The following is a 16,081-nucleotide window of genomic DNA, read 5'->3' as shown; positions in this document are numbered from 1 at the left end:
TCAAGACAATTCCAAGCCTGGACCCTTTCACATTCGAAGCACCATCCATAAAAAAGGTCCATACCCCCGATGATGTACCCAAACTTAGCAGGAGTTCTTTCTCTACTTTGGGTACGAGGGTCGACGTAAAATCAGCCACGAAGTCAGCTAAAATTTGAGACTTGATGGCGGTACGGGGTTGATATTCGATATCGTACCCGCTAAGTTCGACGGCCCATTTGGCCAGCCGGCCTGACAGCTCGGGTTGCAAAACATTTTGAACGGGGTAAGTGGTCAATAGACATATGGGATAACATTGAAAATACGGCTTTAGCTTTCTAGAAGCACTTATCAATGCAAGTGCTAATTTTTCTAAGTGAGGGTATCTAGTTTCAGCATCTCCTAGAGTTCGGCTTACATAATAAACAGGGAATTGCGTACCTTGCTCTTCTCGAACTAGTACCCCGCTTACCGCTATCTCGGACACTGCCAAATATAGGTAAAGTTTTTCATCTACCTTCGGGGTATGAAGCAAAGGCGGGCTCGATAAGTATCGCTTAAGTTCCCCCAAGGCTCGTTGGCATTCCGGGGTCCATGCAAAATCATTTTTCTTTTTAAGCAAGGAAAAGAGACGGTGACTTCGATCTGACGACCTCGAAATAAATTGACCCAAAGCAGCTATTCGCCCTGTTAGTCTTTGCACGGCCTTCACACTATCTACGATCGTGATATCCTCGATGGCCTTGATCTTATCGGGGTTAATTTCGATATCCCGACTCGACACCATGAAGCCGAGGAGCTTACCCGAGCCGACTCCAAAGGCACATTTCTTTGGGTTAAGTTTCATGTTGTATTTCCTCAAGATCTTGAATGTTTCCTGCAAATGAGCTAAATGGTCCTCTGCGCGCAGGGACTTAACCAACATATCATCAATATAAACTTCCATTGTTTTACCTATTTGTTCTACGAACATTTTGTTAACTAGGCGTCGGTATGTAGCTCCTGCATTTTTTAGCCCGAAGGGCATTACGTTGTAACAATAAGTTCCAAACTTAGTAATAAATGAAATCTTTTCCTGGTCCCCCGGGTTCATCTAAATCTGATTGTACACGGAGTAGGCATCGAGAAAAGTTAGAATCTCATGGCCGGCCATAGCATCGATCATACGATCGATGTTGGGCGGTGGGAAAGAATCTTTCGGACATGCTTTGTTCAAGTCTGTATAGTCTACGCACATTCTAAGTTAGTTTCCTTTTTTAGGAACTACAACTACGTTGGCTAACCACTCAGGGTATTTTACCTCCCGAATAGACCCTATTTTAAGAAGTTTGGTTACCTCGTCCTTTATGAACGCATGTTTCACCTCGAACTGGGGCCTCCTTTTTTGCTTCACCGGTTTGAACCTGGGGTCGATGCTTAGCCGATGTGTGGTGATTTCAGGTGGAATCCCTGTCATATCTAAATGGGACCAAGCAAAGCAATCCATATTATCAATGAGAAATTGAATGAGTTTTTTCCTAAGTTCGGGGGTTAATCCCGTTCATAGGTATACCTTTCTCTCGGGCATGTATTCAATCAGTATGACCTGCTCCAGCTCCTCGACAGTCTACTTGGTTGCATCGGACTCTTCGGGAACGACGAAGGTTCGAGGAGTAAGGAAATCCTCTTCTTCGTCCTCGATTACCTGTTGCTCCAATTCTGTCGAGGTTGGGAACAGTGATTGCTATTTAGCCGCCTGCTTACCTTTGGTACCCGATTTCTCCGAGGTCGAAGGCTCTGGTATCGGCACCACCTCCTCAACTGCAAATATCTCCTTTACAGCATGTTGCTCCTCGTAAACCATTTTCACTCCATCCTCCATTGGGAATTTCATCATCTGATGAAGAGTTAAAGGTACTGCCTTCATGTTGTGTATCCATAGTCTCCCGAGGAGCGCGTTGTACCTCATGTCACCTTTGATGACATGGAATTTAGTATCTTGTATAGTCCCGGCTACGTTTACTGGAAAGATAATTTCTCCCTTTGTTGTTGCCATTATAAAGCCATTTAGGACCCCGGACGCAGGTACAATCTGATCTTGTAGGCCGAGCTGCTCTACGACCCTCAATCTGATTATGTTTGCTTAGCTACCTGGATCCACGAGAACACGTTTAACTTGAATTTTATTTAAAAGGATAGAGATTATCAGGGCATCGTTGTGTGGCTGAGATATGCCCTCTGCTTCCTCGTCGTAGAATGATAAGGCGTCCTCGGGCACATAGCTCCGAATACATTTTTCTCTTGTGATCGACACCTTGGTGCGTTTGAACACAGGTCCTTGCGGGACATCGACGCCACCAAAGATCATGTGGATTACATGTTGTGGTTCTTCTTGTTCATTTTTTCTTGCATCTCTCTCCCTGAAGTGATTCTTGGCTCGATCGCTTAGAAATTCTCGAAGATGGCCCTCGTTGAACAGTCGAGCCACTTCTTCTTTTAGCTACCTGCAATCTTCTGTTCTATGACCATGTGTGCCATGATACTTGCACATCAAGTTCGGGTTCCTTTGAGAAGGATCAGTTTGTATTGGCCTGGGCCACTTGGTGTCTTTGATTCTTTCAATTGCTGACACAATCCTCGATACATATACGCTGAAGTTGTACTCTGACGGTCGAGATGCTTCTGCAGGGTTGGTATGCTTATTGAACCCGCTCTTACTTATGAGCCCTCGAGATTTGACCTCGATCATTTCTCCGATCATTTTTGGGGTGTTTCGACCCGAACCGTTGTTTCTTCGATCGACGTATGGCTGATACCATTCCTTGTTCGATTTTGATTCCCTATCTATATCCCTCGGGGGCTTGGCTGCGAATCTATTAGGATGAACTGAACCCGAGGGGGCTCCCAACTGGTCGCCTCGACCCTAATTTTTGATTGATAGCGGTTGTGCACATCCGACCATGTCACAGCCGGATACTCGATCAAATTTTGCTTTAATTATCGAGACGCAATCGAGCTCCTTTCATTTAAGCCCTTCATAAAAGCTTATACTGCCCAGTCATCTGAGACCGGTGGTAACTCCATTCGCTCCATCTGGAACCTGAACACGAACTCCCTTAACATCTCGTCGTTCCTTTGTTTTATCTTGAAGACATCTGATTTTCTCGTCGCCACCTTTATGGACCCGGCGTGCGCTTTCACAAAGGCGTCTACTAACATAGCAAATGAGTCAATAAAGTTAGGAGGTAAGTTGTGATACCAAATCATAGCTCCTTTCGACAATGTTTCTCCAAACTTTTTCAACAAGACTGATTCGATCTCGGCGTCATTCAAATCATTTCCTTTGATCCCGCAAGTGTATGAAGTAATATGCTTGTTAGGGTCGGTTGTCCCGTTATATTCGGGTATATCGGGCATGCAAAACTTTTTAGGGATGGGCATCGGAGCCGCGCTCTAAGGAAATGGTTTTTGTATGAACTTTTTGGCATCTAATCCTTTCAAAACTGGAGGTGCCCCCGGTATTTGGTCAACACGGGAGTTATAAGTTTTCACCTTTTTGTCATTGTCTTCACTTTTCTTCTCTCCGAACTCGATCCTCTTAGTAAGCTCTTCGAGCATCCTCATAATGGTGGGGTCAGTCCCCTGAGCCATTTCCATTTGACCTCTCTGGCACTGGCTCAGCACGTTGAGTGTTTTCAAGCTCAGCTACACTCGGAGTCTTATTTTGACTTTGAAGTTGAGCAATGGCGATCTGTTGAGCTTGCAGCATCTCGAATATCACTTGGAGGCTGATTTCCCCATTACCCACTCCTTGTGTTCCTTGGCCACCAGGCCGGGCTTCCCTGCGTACACTCCCTCCGTGGTCTGTGCCTAAATCCGCTTTAGAGCAATGTGTGAACTAACATCAACTGGTTCCATGATTGGCACTTCCCCATGGTTTATTGATGGTAAACCGACCCCTATATTGTTGTTTTCACCAAGACCTTCGTTGTTATGAACAGGCGCATTTTGTGAGCTAGACATGTTTCATCCTGAGAATCAAAAATTCTTGACAAGAAAAAGGGTAAAATAACGTGTGTAATGAGAATCAGTAAAGAAACAATCACTATTATCTTTAGCCCAACGGTGGGCGCCAAACTGTTTACCTCAAAAATATGAGTAACAATTAAATTTAGTTTGTGGTTTTAAAGATATGTGATTAACCTCAATACCAATTAATAATCAAGAAATATAAAGTAGAAATGAAAGAAATAAGTGAATCAAATCAATGTTACTCAACAGTGATGACTTCGAGCATAGTGACCTCGAGATGGACTAAGAGCAATAAAGTAAGAACAATCAATGTAAAGGATAGTAAAGGACAATTCTGATGAATAGTAAGAGAGAAAAATAGGACAGTATATTCTTGCCAATGATGAGATGATGTTACAAATAATTGGGGTCCCCTTTATATAATAGGGGAACCCTAAATAAAGTATATTTTTATTTACAATAAGGAATATTCTTGATACAGCTGTCTAACCGCCTGGTACGAAATCGTACAATCTTATTCCGAAATTTGCGCCATGATCTTGGGGACGTGACAGGAATCTAGCTCATTCTGTTATAAATTTATAACGGTACAATTTCGGGGTCGAATCACACTTGACTTCGGTATTTCTCGCACTCCTATCTTCGGGCATTGCATTCCATCCTCGAGCTTGAGTATAGTCTGTCGACCTCGAACTCGAACTTACTTGAATTCGGACCTAAGGCGATCCTTCGAGCCTGCAAAATCGGTCGTGCCTGATTTCGACCATATACAGGAATAGAATTAGATTCAGCTGGCTAGATAATTTTATGTTGTGCCCAAGAAAGAACAAGGGAAGAAGAGGGGAGATGATGAGGAATTAGCTGGGTTTTATTTAAAATTACCAAAGTGCGCACATAGCTAATGAATGGGCATCATAAATGCAAGGATATTTTAGATAAGAAAAAATGGGTACAATGCTAATATAATACCATCATGTAGTATGTTAGCAAGATTATGTGTTGGAAAAGAGAAATTTACTTTATACGATATACAGTTAAACCTCTCTATAACAGCCTCGTTTTCTTTCTTGGATGTTATAGCAAAGCGCTGTTATAGAGAACATATATTATAACATAACATGAAAATTGATTCTGGAAAAGTTTGGCTTTTAGAGTGAAGTGTTGTAATATAGGAATACTATTATAAAGAGGTCTAACTATAGTTGTTCCGAGATGGTAAAATTTGTTCTCAAATATTACTCTATCCATTTATTTTTTGTGGAAAGTATTTGATTGGATAAGGTGTAATAAAGAAAAAAATTGAAGCTTACGATTTAAGAATAAAATAAAAAAGTTAAAGTTAAATTATTAATAAATATAATCATAAATGACTTTCTTAGTTTTGGAACAAATTAAAAAGAAAAACAAGATGAAACACTACTTGAACTCATCACTTCAAATCAGACACCTCAAGACAACTTATAACAAACTTGTTGTATCCCATTAATTTACCATCTAAAAGAGTCATGAAATCACTATCTTGAGGAGGTGATAAGATAACGCATCCCTCTCTTTTTTTCCTATATAAATCTTTCTTTCTTTATCAATATTAAAACAATAACTTTATCCTTAGTTTTTTGAATAAATTGATGGAGTAACATTTTGTAATGATTCGATCGGTCCTTTTGCTATTTAGATATCCGTTCTGCTAAATAAGACTCCCCGTGTGTGCTTTTACTATTTAATGACTTGCGGGGATAGTTAGTTCGGGATTTGGAAGGGTTCGGATTGAAATAGGAACACTTAGATCCTTAAGGTTGGCAAAAAGGGCTAAGTTTGACTTGAGTCAACATTTTAAGTAAACAACCTCGGAATCGGGATTTGACGGTTCCAATAGGTTCTTATGATGATTTCGGACTTGGGGATATATTCGAATCAAGTTTTGGATGACCCAGGAACGTTTCGGCGCTTAATATTGAAAGTTGGCACATTGAAGGTTTTAAAGTTCTTTAAATTTGGTTTGAAGTATGATTTGGTGTTATCGAGGTCCAATTGGAATTTCGAGCCTGGGAGTAGTTCCATATGGTTATTTAAGACTTGCACAAAAAATTTGGTGTCATTTCGAGTAGTTTAAGTATGTTTCGGCACGTTTGGAGTAAGTTGGAAGAACTTGAAGTTCATAAGTTGATTCAACTTGGTTTGGGGTGTGATTCTTAGTTTTGGTGTTGTTTTAAGTGTTCCGAGGGTTCGAGCGAGTTCGTTTTATGATTTCAAACTTGTTGGTATGTTTGGACGCGGGGGCCCCGGATGCCATTCAGACGATGCGCGAAGTCATTTTGCCTTGGTTGAACAGATGAAGCACCCAGCTTCTGGTGCAATCGTACCTGCGGAGGGCCAGCCACAGGTGCGAGCTCGCAGAAGCGAGCCAATGATCGCAAAAGCGGCCCTGTGTAGGTTGCCTAGTGATCGTAGAAGCGAGGCAGGGACCACACCCGCGAAAGTGCAGGTGCGAAGCAATCGACCGCAGAAGCGGGGGAAGGCGCAGGTGCGACGTGCTCACAGCTGAAGCGAGCCGCTGGTCGCAGAAGTGAGGGAGCCAGCTGAGGGGAAGGATCGCATCTCTGAGGCCCTTTCCGCAGATGTGGAGCCGTAGATGTCGCCATGGAGCCGCAGAAGCGGATGTCCTGGAGGCAGTAAGCTTCATTTATTACGGGACTTAAGCCGTTTCTAACCCATTTCTCTCGCTTTTTGGGCGATTTTGGAGCTTTTTGAGAGGGGTATTTACCTAGCAACTTGGAGGTAAGTGATTTATGTCTAATGCAAGTTAAATACATAGGTATTTTAACATGTGTATTTGTGAAAATTATGGGTTAGATGAAAAACCTAGGTTTTGATAAAAATGGGATTTAACCACGAAAATGATTATAGAATTGAGTGAAAATTATATATTTGGGTTCGTGAGGTTATGGGTAATAACTTTCTCCAAATATTTCCGGAATTCGAGCACGTGGATTTAGTCCCATGCTAAATTTGACACTCCGTATTCCGCTCTTTTTATCAGAAACTGTTATGGGGATTGTTGTTGCTGAAGTAAGTGAGACACCGCTGTCTCATCACGCTATTAAGGTATATACTACTATGCTCCTAGCTCTCTCTGCTTTAGTTCCTTATCTGCACCTCCATGGGATTGTTCGTGTAAAGAGATGGCTTGATATTCATTTAGCCGACCCCAACTTGTTTGGGACTGAGGTGTAGATGTCTTCTTGTTGTTATTGTTCGTGTAATGAGAGTTGTTACTCTATAGTAGGCTTGTCACTTTGTCTTAGTCTTGGTATCTTTACATTTAGTATGCGATGTCGAAATCTATAGAAGAACAGGAATAAATAACTTTAATTATCATATTTCTAGACGGTAAATAGCTTTAGTCCATTAATTTTGTCGAGTCTTAAGTTAGAAAAGGTCCCGAGTTCAATCCTACTTAATCACAATTTTTAACTAGAGAGGCTCTCTCAAATATTTGCAAAAAAGTACGTGTTAGTTGTGATTCAAACCTCTGACCTCTTAGAGCAAAATCAGGCACATAACCAATGTGCTAGGAGACAATTTGTGTTTTTCTTCCTACGTATCCGTTTCCTCACAATATTGATACATATATTTTGTAAACTTTTCCGACGAAGCGGTGTCGCGTGACACCACTTCGTTTAATGTGTGTCCGCCCCCGAGTATAAGTGGTTATTAATCCCTTTTCTTGGTTAATTACAGAGTTAAAAGAAGAGGTTTTTCCATTAATTGGACTTTGTGCAAAAAGCTGTTCATGCTTGGATTTCAATAGTCCTAGTTTGGATCCCATGAATGGAACTTAAAAACTATTAAAACAAAAGGTTCTTGCCTCTTTGGAAAATTCTGCTGGTTGGGATTTTGTTTTTGAAACATTGTTAGTTTTCTAAATGTAATGATAGTATCTGTCCATTTTCCTGTTTACTTTCCTTGTCATTTCTCCCATACCATGGTGCCATTTACGAAACTTATATTTCTCTTTATTAAATTAACTCGATCGATCATCTCATGAGTGGTTATGATGACTACAGGTGCATCGTCTAATGTGCATGGAACTAATTCAGTTAGTAAGTAGAGTTTCAATATTACTTCCTGAAATTGAAGCAGCCCGTCCTCGATGCTCAGAGGCACTTTGCCTGTTGAACAATGAAATTCTCAAAGCCAAGACACTGATTCAGCACTGCAGTGAATCTAGTAAGCTATACTTGGTACGTATTCTCGACCAAGCTAAGCCAACCAGCTTTGTGTTAACTGTTTTTGTTAAATATATCTCGCAAATTATGAACATACTTTGATGATACTCTATTGGCTTCATTCACTGAATAACAATCTGTATTGTGTTTTCAGGCACTAACAGGAGATGTTATACTTTCACGATGTGATAGATCAAGAAACTTGCTTAAGCAAAGCTTAGGCCAAGTGCAAAATATGGTTCCAGTATCGCTGGCCGCAAAGGTCAGTCAGAAAACATTCCTTTGAGAGAATCATCTATGCATAATTTTTTTTCCAGTGGTCTTGATCGCATAGTTCTTAATCTGTTTCATTTGTAAATTTACATCCAAGCTTGTGGTGCTTGCTAGTTAGTAGATTTTTCAACTAAATAACAAAGTCCGTGGTGTGCATTTGACTAAGCAGATATCGGCATCGTAGAATTTTATTTCTCATATTCATCTATTCTTTCCCCATGGTTTTTTCCTTTCCTTTTTCTGTTTTACCTGGTTGGTTTTTATATTTGTTTGTGTCCTGCGGCCATCCACTTTAATGAAAAAGATTGGCTGCAGATTTCGCTACTGATTGCTGAACTGAAGGATGCGATATTCAGCTTGGATCCATCTGAAGAGGAGGCAGGGAGGGTTGTGATGGAATTACTTCATCAGTATGTGACAACAGATTCAGCGGAAGAACATGCCTTTGAGGCAATTCAACTTTCTATGCGGAGGCTTCATATCACATCTCTACAAACTCTTTTAGTAGAGAAAAGATCCATCAAAAGGATGCTGGGGAGAGTTGGAGACGGTCAGAAAAAGAAGATTTTATTGCTTTTTCTGAATATCCTCAGTAAGCATGGAAAATCAATCGTGATAGAGCAAACGGAGAGCGGCTCTTTGCAGCGGGAAGACTCTTTCCTATGTACAAATCAATGTGAAGCAAAATCTTGTTTGAGATGTGGATCTGACGATGCTCAAGAGGACATTCTGAGGAGCTGTCGACCACCGGATGAGTTTAAATGTCCTTTGTGTTTGAGATTAATGTACGATCCTGTCGTAATTGCCTCTGGACAAACATATGAAAGATTTTGGATTCAGAAATGGTTTGCTGAAGGTCATGATACATGTCCATTGACTAAAAGGAAATTGGCGCACTTGTCTTTGACCCCGAATTACACAATGAAGGACCTAATATCAAGGTGGAGTGCAACACATGGAGTCAGTGTTCCTGACCCGAGCATGGAGGCAGCAGCGGCTCACTCATTTAAATCTTCTTTGAATTCAATTACTAGCTTGAGCAGCTCAGTGAATGATCTACGTCTTCCTATAGAATTCAGCAATTTATCTTGTGGATCGCCAGATGCTGGTCTTGTGTCCGTTGCTAAGACACCAAATGACTTCGATGTGGTTTCAGGGGAAAGCAATGACAGTATTCACAAAATTCAATCTGGTGTAAGCATTCAGGATATGGACCTGAATCACTTAACCGGGTTCAGTTCATTTTCTTGGGAGTCACAATGCATCTTGGTTGGAAATATTAGTAACTTTTTCAAACATAACGATCAAGCTTGCAGTTGGATGTCATCCGAAGATTTTGTTCTAACAATGGTTAGATTTTTGAATGATGCACGTGATTTCAATGATCTAAATGCCCAAATACTGGGATGTCTATCATTGTCAACAGTTTTGCAGAAATGCAGGTAAACCTTTACTCCGCTCTGCTCTCTCTGTGTGTGTGGTGGTGTGTTTGTATTCATGTTAATTTTTTGTGAAATTGTTTCTAACTTCTTACCCTTTTTAAGGTAAGGCTTAATATCAGGGTTGGATCTAGTAATCTACATATGATGATATGGGTACAAATTAACACGTAACTTTTAGCTTAGACCTGGATTTATATGTGTAAAATCTATTGGAATAGTTGAAAATATTAAACTATGAACCCAGAACTTTAATAAGGTGATGGGTTCAGTCGTTCGTACCCGAGTCCTGAACCTATAAAATTTAAATCCTTGATCTGGCTTTGCTAGAGTATCGAATGAATTTGGTCCAAGTTGGTTCACCGCCTTTTTGTACAATTTATTTCCAATTGGTTAAGGCCTTTTAGAGCATTAGGTTAGGCTGTTTACATCACACCCCTTGGGTGCGGCCCTTCCTCGGACCCTGCGTGAATGCGAGATGCTTTGTGCTCCGAGCTGCCTAATAGAAAAAATATGGTTAACGCCTTTCAGAAGCATGCTGGTTCAGAATTTTAAATATGAGACTAGAATGTGAAGTAGTAGTCCTGCTTAATGTTTAATGATACAAGCTCAACTCGTCCGCTGTTTTGTTTTGCTTTTAGGCTTCTCTTTTGTTCTTCCTTTATCGTGTGTTTGCTTCCTCACACTAATCCTACATGGGTTGTTTTGTATCAGGAGCAATATTCCAGATTTGAATGACGATGCTTTTGCACTGCTGGTATCATTTCTTGGAACTGAGGTTTCTAAAGAAGCCCTTGCCGTATTGAAGATATTGTCCTGCCACCAATATTGTCAACAAAAATTTGCGGCTTCTGGTGCTCTGACTCCTATTCTAGAGATGCTTGATGCCCAGAACGCAGAATTGCCTGAACCAGCCATCAAAATATTAAGTAATTTGTCTGAAAATAGCAGAATTGTTTCCTTGATTACACCTTCAGAACTCATTCCCAAGTTGATTCCTTTTCTAGAAGATACAGCTCTAGCAAGAGACACTCTTATTATTTTGAAAAATTTATGCATCACGGAAGATGCTACGACTTCTGTAGCTAAGACCGATGGATGCATATCTTCAGTCGTGAAACTACTTGACAGTGGCAGTCGTGAGGATCAGGAGCATGCGGTGGCTCTTCTTCTTTCTTTGTGTTCTCAATGCATTCAACGCTGTCGCCTGGCCATGGATGAAGGGATCATCCTTGATCTTTTCAATATATCTGTCAATGGAAATAGCAAAGCGAAGGCAATGGCTATGGAGTTACTGACACTGTTGAGAGGTGAATTTAATAATAATGAAGAATCTTCAGATGCGGATGTTGACATTTCTAGAGGCTCTACCATTGACCTTACACAGCAGAAATCTAGTTCAAAGGCACAAGGATTATTAAAGAAGTTTTTATCAAAACAAGGTTCGTCTTCTCCTAGAAGTAAAAAATAGATACTTAATATACATCTTAGAATGAAGGTTGCCAGTCGCTCCGACCACAGTGAGTATCATGTTAGCTGATTATATGTCCTCATGACTGTCTGTACGAGTTGTGCTGATTTCTTGTAAATAAATATGTATAGTATTGCTTGATTTGATTTGTACAATTTCTTTACTTCCTCTAGTTTCTCTGTTAGTGTTGAGAAGGAAGACTTTGTTGAGTAGTATTTCTTTTGCTTAGTAGATGGATTCTGTAATTCTGTTATATGGTCTAAGAAATACTAATGAAATGTGTATAAATCTTCTTACCCTTAGCATGAAACTGAACATGTTAAAGTAGTCCAAGAGTACCTATCTACATGCACTTTAGCAATTTTTGTATTCTGTCCTAGTTGAGTTACTTCTTGAAAGAAAAAATGATACCAGGAAACTAGAAAATTCAAAGACCTTGCTGGTTGCTGCATTTTTACAACTTCTGCATACAAGAGAAAAACAGCTATGAGATGCCTATGGAATAGAGATGGCGAACAGGGGCGAGGTCAGACGAGGCAATTGAGGTCTTACTTCGCAAAAGTCTTAATCCGCGTTGCCCCGCCCTGCCCTGCCAAGGAATCTTCTCTATTTTTGTCCGCCTCGCCCTGCATAGACATGTATGGTCCCATCTAAGTTCTGTTTTATTTTTCTTTTCTTCTTTTCACTGTTATTTAGCTAAACTTGACGAGTTAAAGCTGTAAAAGTAGTTGATTTCATTTAACCCGGCCTCTTGCCTTGTCCTGCATTTGACTTTAAAAAAATTGTTTTAGTTTGCCTTATCCTGCCCTACATAAGAGCTACCTTGCCTGCACTTGTGGGAGCCACATAGACAGAAGGGTGGTTAGTTGAATACTCTTTATCGAAAAATTGTATTGTGCATTCAGAAGGAAAACAATTTTAAGATGCCTACGGAATAGAGATAGTTAGCAGGGCGAGGTCAGACGAGGCACTTTAAGTCTTACTTCGCAAAAGATTTAATCCACCCCCCCCCCCCTGCTGAGCAATCTTCTCTATCTTTTATCCCGCCTCGCCCTGCATAGACATGCATGGCCCCGTCTAAGTTTTCTTTTATTTTTGTTTTTTTCTTCCCGTTGTTGTTTAACTAAACTTAATAGTTAAAAAATTAAAACAATAATACTTGTTAATTTTCATTTAATCCGCCCCGCCTTGCCCTGCTGAGCGATCTTCTCTATCTTTTGTCCGCCTCGCCCTACATAAACATGCATGGTCCCGTCTAATTTTTTTTTTTTTCTTTTTTCCTTTCCACTGTTGACGAGTTTAAAGCTATAAATTTGTTAATTTATATTTAACCCGCCTCTTGCTTTGTCCTACATCTGATTTTATGAAAATTGTTTTTGTTCGCTTTATCTTGGCCTGCATAAGTGCTCCCTTGACCTTGCCCTGCACCCGTCCGGGGCGGGGCCACATAGACGGAAGGGCATTCAACATCCTTCGTCAAAAACTTGTACTATGTACTTAAAACATTATATAGGTAAAAATTACTTGTTATTCATATATATTAAATCTTAAACATTCTTAGCAAAATTCTTGACTACGTCGCGACCTTCGTGCCCGGTTGCCATCATCTCTACTATTGAAGAAAGTTTCCAACAGTATTTTGCAATCAGTAATTAGGCCTACTTGAAGATTGTAATCTCCTAGCAGTTTGCTGCTAAAATATTCAGATGGTCTTTAGGTGCAATGGATAATTGGAGGCCCATACATAGCTGTTGGGAGCAGTTGTGTAAAGCCTTTCCAGCAGTGAGATTTTAGAATAGGTCCCAACTTTTCTAGATTCATACCCCCTTTTCTTGTATTAATTAACAGATGAAAATATGAAGAATGAGTTTAATTTCTTGGTTATTATAAAATAATAAAAGAACAAGAGCAATATTGCGGAGAAAGAGAGAGAGGGAATTGTTATTGAATTTTTGGGATGAATTACAATGGAATAGAACCCTCTATTTATAGGGAGAGGTTGACTTAGCCACCAAGTAATAAACCCTAGAATCTCTCTAAATATAGACATTCACCATAAATAGAATTCTATTTATAACACTCCCCCTGAATGTCTATTCAACAGATAATGTGCCTCGTTAAAACCTTACCTAAAAGAAAACCCAATGGGAAAAAATTCTAGAAAAGGAAAAAGAGTACACATGTTTAGAAATGCGCCTATTGGTTGCCTCGTTAAAAACCTTGCAAGGAAAACCCAGTGGGACAAAACCTTGTAAGGAAAAAAGAGTGCAACGCGCATTAACTCCCCCTGATGAGAGCATCAATTCACATCCTTGAGCCTTCGCATCCCGATCTTGTAAACTAGCTTCTTGAAGGTTGACGTTGGTAGAGATTTTGTGAACAAATCAGCCATATTATCACTTGAACGAATCTGTTGCACATTAATATCACCATTCTTTTGAAGATCATGTGTGAAAAATAACTTTGGTGAAATGTGCTTTGTCCTATCTCCTTTTATGAATCCTCCCTTCAATTGAGCTATGCATGCTGCATTATCTTCATACAAAATTGTGGGTAACTTGTCACATTTCACACCACATTTGTCTCGAATAAGATGTATTATAGACCTCAACCACACACATTCTCGACTTGCTTCATGAATAGCAATTATCTCAGCATGATTAGATGAAGTAGCCACAATTGATTGCTTAGTCGATCGCCAAGATATGGCAGTGCCTCCACAGGTAAACACATAACCTGTTTGAGACCGAGCCTTGTGTGGGTCAGATAAATATCCAGCATCGGCATAACCAACAAGATCAGGACTGCAATTATTGCCATAAAATAAGCCCATATCGGTAGTCCCTTTTAGATACCGCAATATGTGTTTGATTCCATTCCAATGTCTCCTTGTGGGAGCAGAGCTATATCTTGCTAAGACATTAACTGAAAAAGTTATGTCAGGCCTTGTAGTATTGGCAAGATACATTAGTGCACCAATTGCACTAAGATATGGTACTTCAGGACCAAGTAGCTCTTCATTCTTTTCTTGAGGTCGGAATGGATCCTTATTCACATCAAGTGATCGAACAACCATCGGAGTACTTAATGGATGTGCTCCATCCATGTAAAACCGTTTCAATACCTTTTCTATGTAGGTAGATTGATGAACAAAAATTCCGTTTGCCAAATGTTCAATTTGCAAACCAAGACATAATTTTGTCTTTCCGAGATCTTTCATCTCGAATTCCTTCTTTAAATAATCAATTGCCTTTTGGAGTTCTATAGGAGTTCCAATAAGGTTTATGTCATCAACATATACGGCAAGTACAATAAATTCCGATGTTGTTTTCTTTATGAAAACACATGGGCAAATGGCATCATTTATATAGCCTTCCTTTAATAAATACTCACTAAGACGATTATACCACATTCGTCCTGATTGCTTTAGACCATATAAATATCTTTGCAATTTGATTGAAAATATTTTCCGAGACTTTGAATTATGTGCATTTGGCATTTTAAATCCATCGGGAATTTTCATGTATATCTCATTATCAAGTGAGCCATAAAGGTAGGCGGTAACCACATCCATTAAATGCATGTCAAGCTTTTCATGGACAGCAAAACTAATGAGATAACGGAACGTTATAGCATCCATAACGGGTGAATATGTCTCTTCATAATCGACACCAGGCCTTTGTGAAAATCCTTGTGCAACAAGGCGTGCCTTATATCTTTGTACCTCGTTTTTCTCATTTCTCTTGCGTACAAAGACCCATTTATAGCCAACAGGCTTAACACCATTAGGTGTTTGGACTACAGGCCCAAAAACTTCACGTTTTGCAAGTAAGTTCAACTCTGATTGGATTGCTTCTTGCCATTTTGGCCAATCAAGTCTTTGTCGACATTCTCCAACAGATTGAGGTTCAAGATCCTCACTTTCTTGCATAATGCTAGATGCAACATTATATGCAAAGACATAATCCACCACTATATCCACTCGATTCAAATTTGTCTCAATATCGATTGGATTTATTGATAGTTCCTTATTTTCTTGAGTCTCGGGCTCAGTGGATTCCTCATGAATCTCAGAATTTATTAAATCGTGGATTTCTTCATGAGATTCTTTCGTAGTGTCATTTTGATCATTTGTTTTCCTTTTTCTAGGATTTCGATCTTTGGAACCTAATGGTCTTCCACGTTTAAGGCGTGCTTTTGACTCATTAGCTATGACACTAGAAGATTGTCCAATAGGGACATCAATACGGATTGGAACATTCTCCGCAGGGATATGTGATTTTGTTATCCTTTTCATATCCGTAAATGCATCTGGCGTTTGATTTGCTATTTTCTACAAATGAATAATCTTTTGCACCTCTTTTTCACAAATTGAGGGGCGTGGATCAAGATGAGATAATGATGGATTTTTTCACAAAATTTCCCGTTTGGTTTCACCAACTTCTCCCCCTAATTTTGGGAAAAGTGTCTCATCGAATCGACAATCTGCAAATCGAGCAGTGAATAAATCCCCCGTTAATGTTTCAAGATAGCGAATAATGGAGGGCGATTCAAACCCAACGTATATTCCTAACCTTCTTTGGGGACCCATTTTGGTGCGATATGGCGGTGCTACAGGCACATATACTGCGCATCCAAAAATTCTTAAATGGGATATATTAGGTTCATGGCCCAAAACT

At 39.9% G+C, this 16,081-nt stretch overlaps 1 protein-coding gene across 1 annotated transcript; it reads left to right on the top strand.

The window, feature by feature from the left end:
• On the top strand, nt 7,039-11,612 carry LOC109232508 (U-box domain-containing protein 5-like). The gene is made up of 5 exons (XM_019398277.1): nt 7,039-7,218; nt 8,058-8,234; nt 8,374-8,481; nt 8,808-9,934; nt 10,646-11,612. The coding sequence occupies exons 1-5, from the start codon at nt 7,039-7,041 to the stop codon at nt 11,400-11,402; spliced, it is 2,349 nt and encodes a 782-aa protein (XP_019253822.1). The 3' UTR covers nt 11,403-11,612.

This window comes from Nicotiana attenuata, chromosome 9, assembly GCF_001879085.1.
Source record: "Nicotiana attenuata strain UT chromosome 9, NIATTr2, whole genome shotgun sequence".
Taxonomy (NCBI): domain Eukaryota; kingdom Viridiplantae; phylum Streptophyta; class Magnoliopsida; order Solanales; family Solanaceae; genus Nicotiana; species Nicotiana attenuata.
Note: the sequence above shows the minus strand (reverse complement) of the source record. Positions and strands in the feature narration are given on the sequence as shown.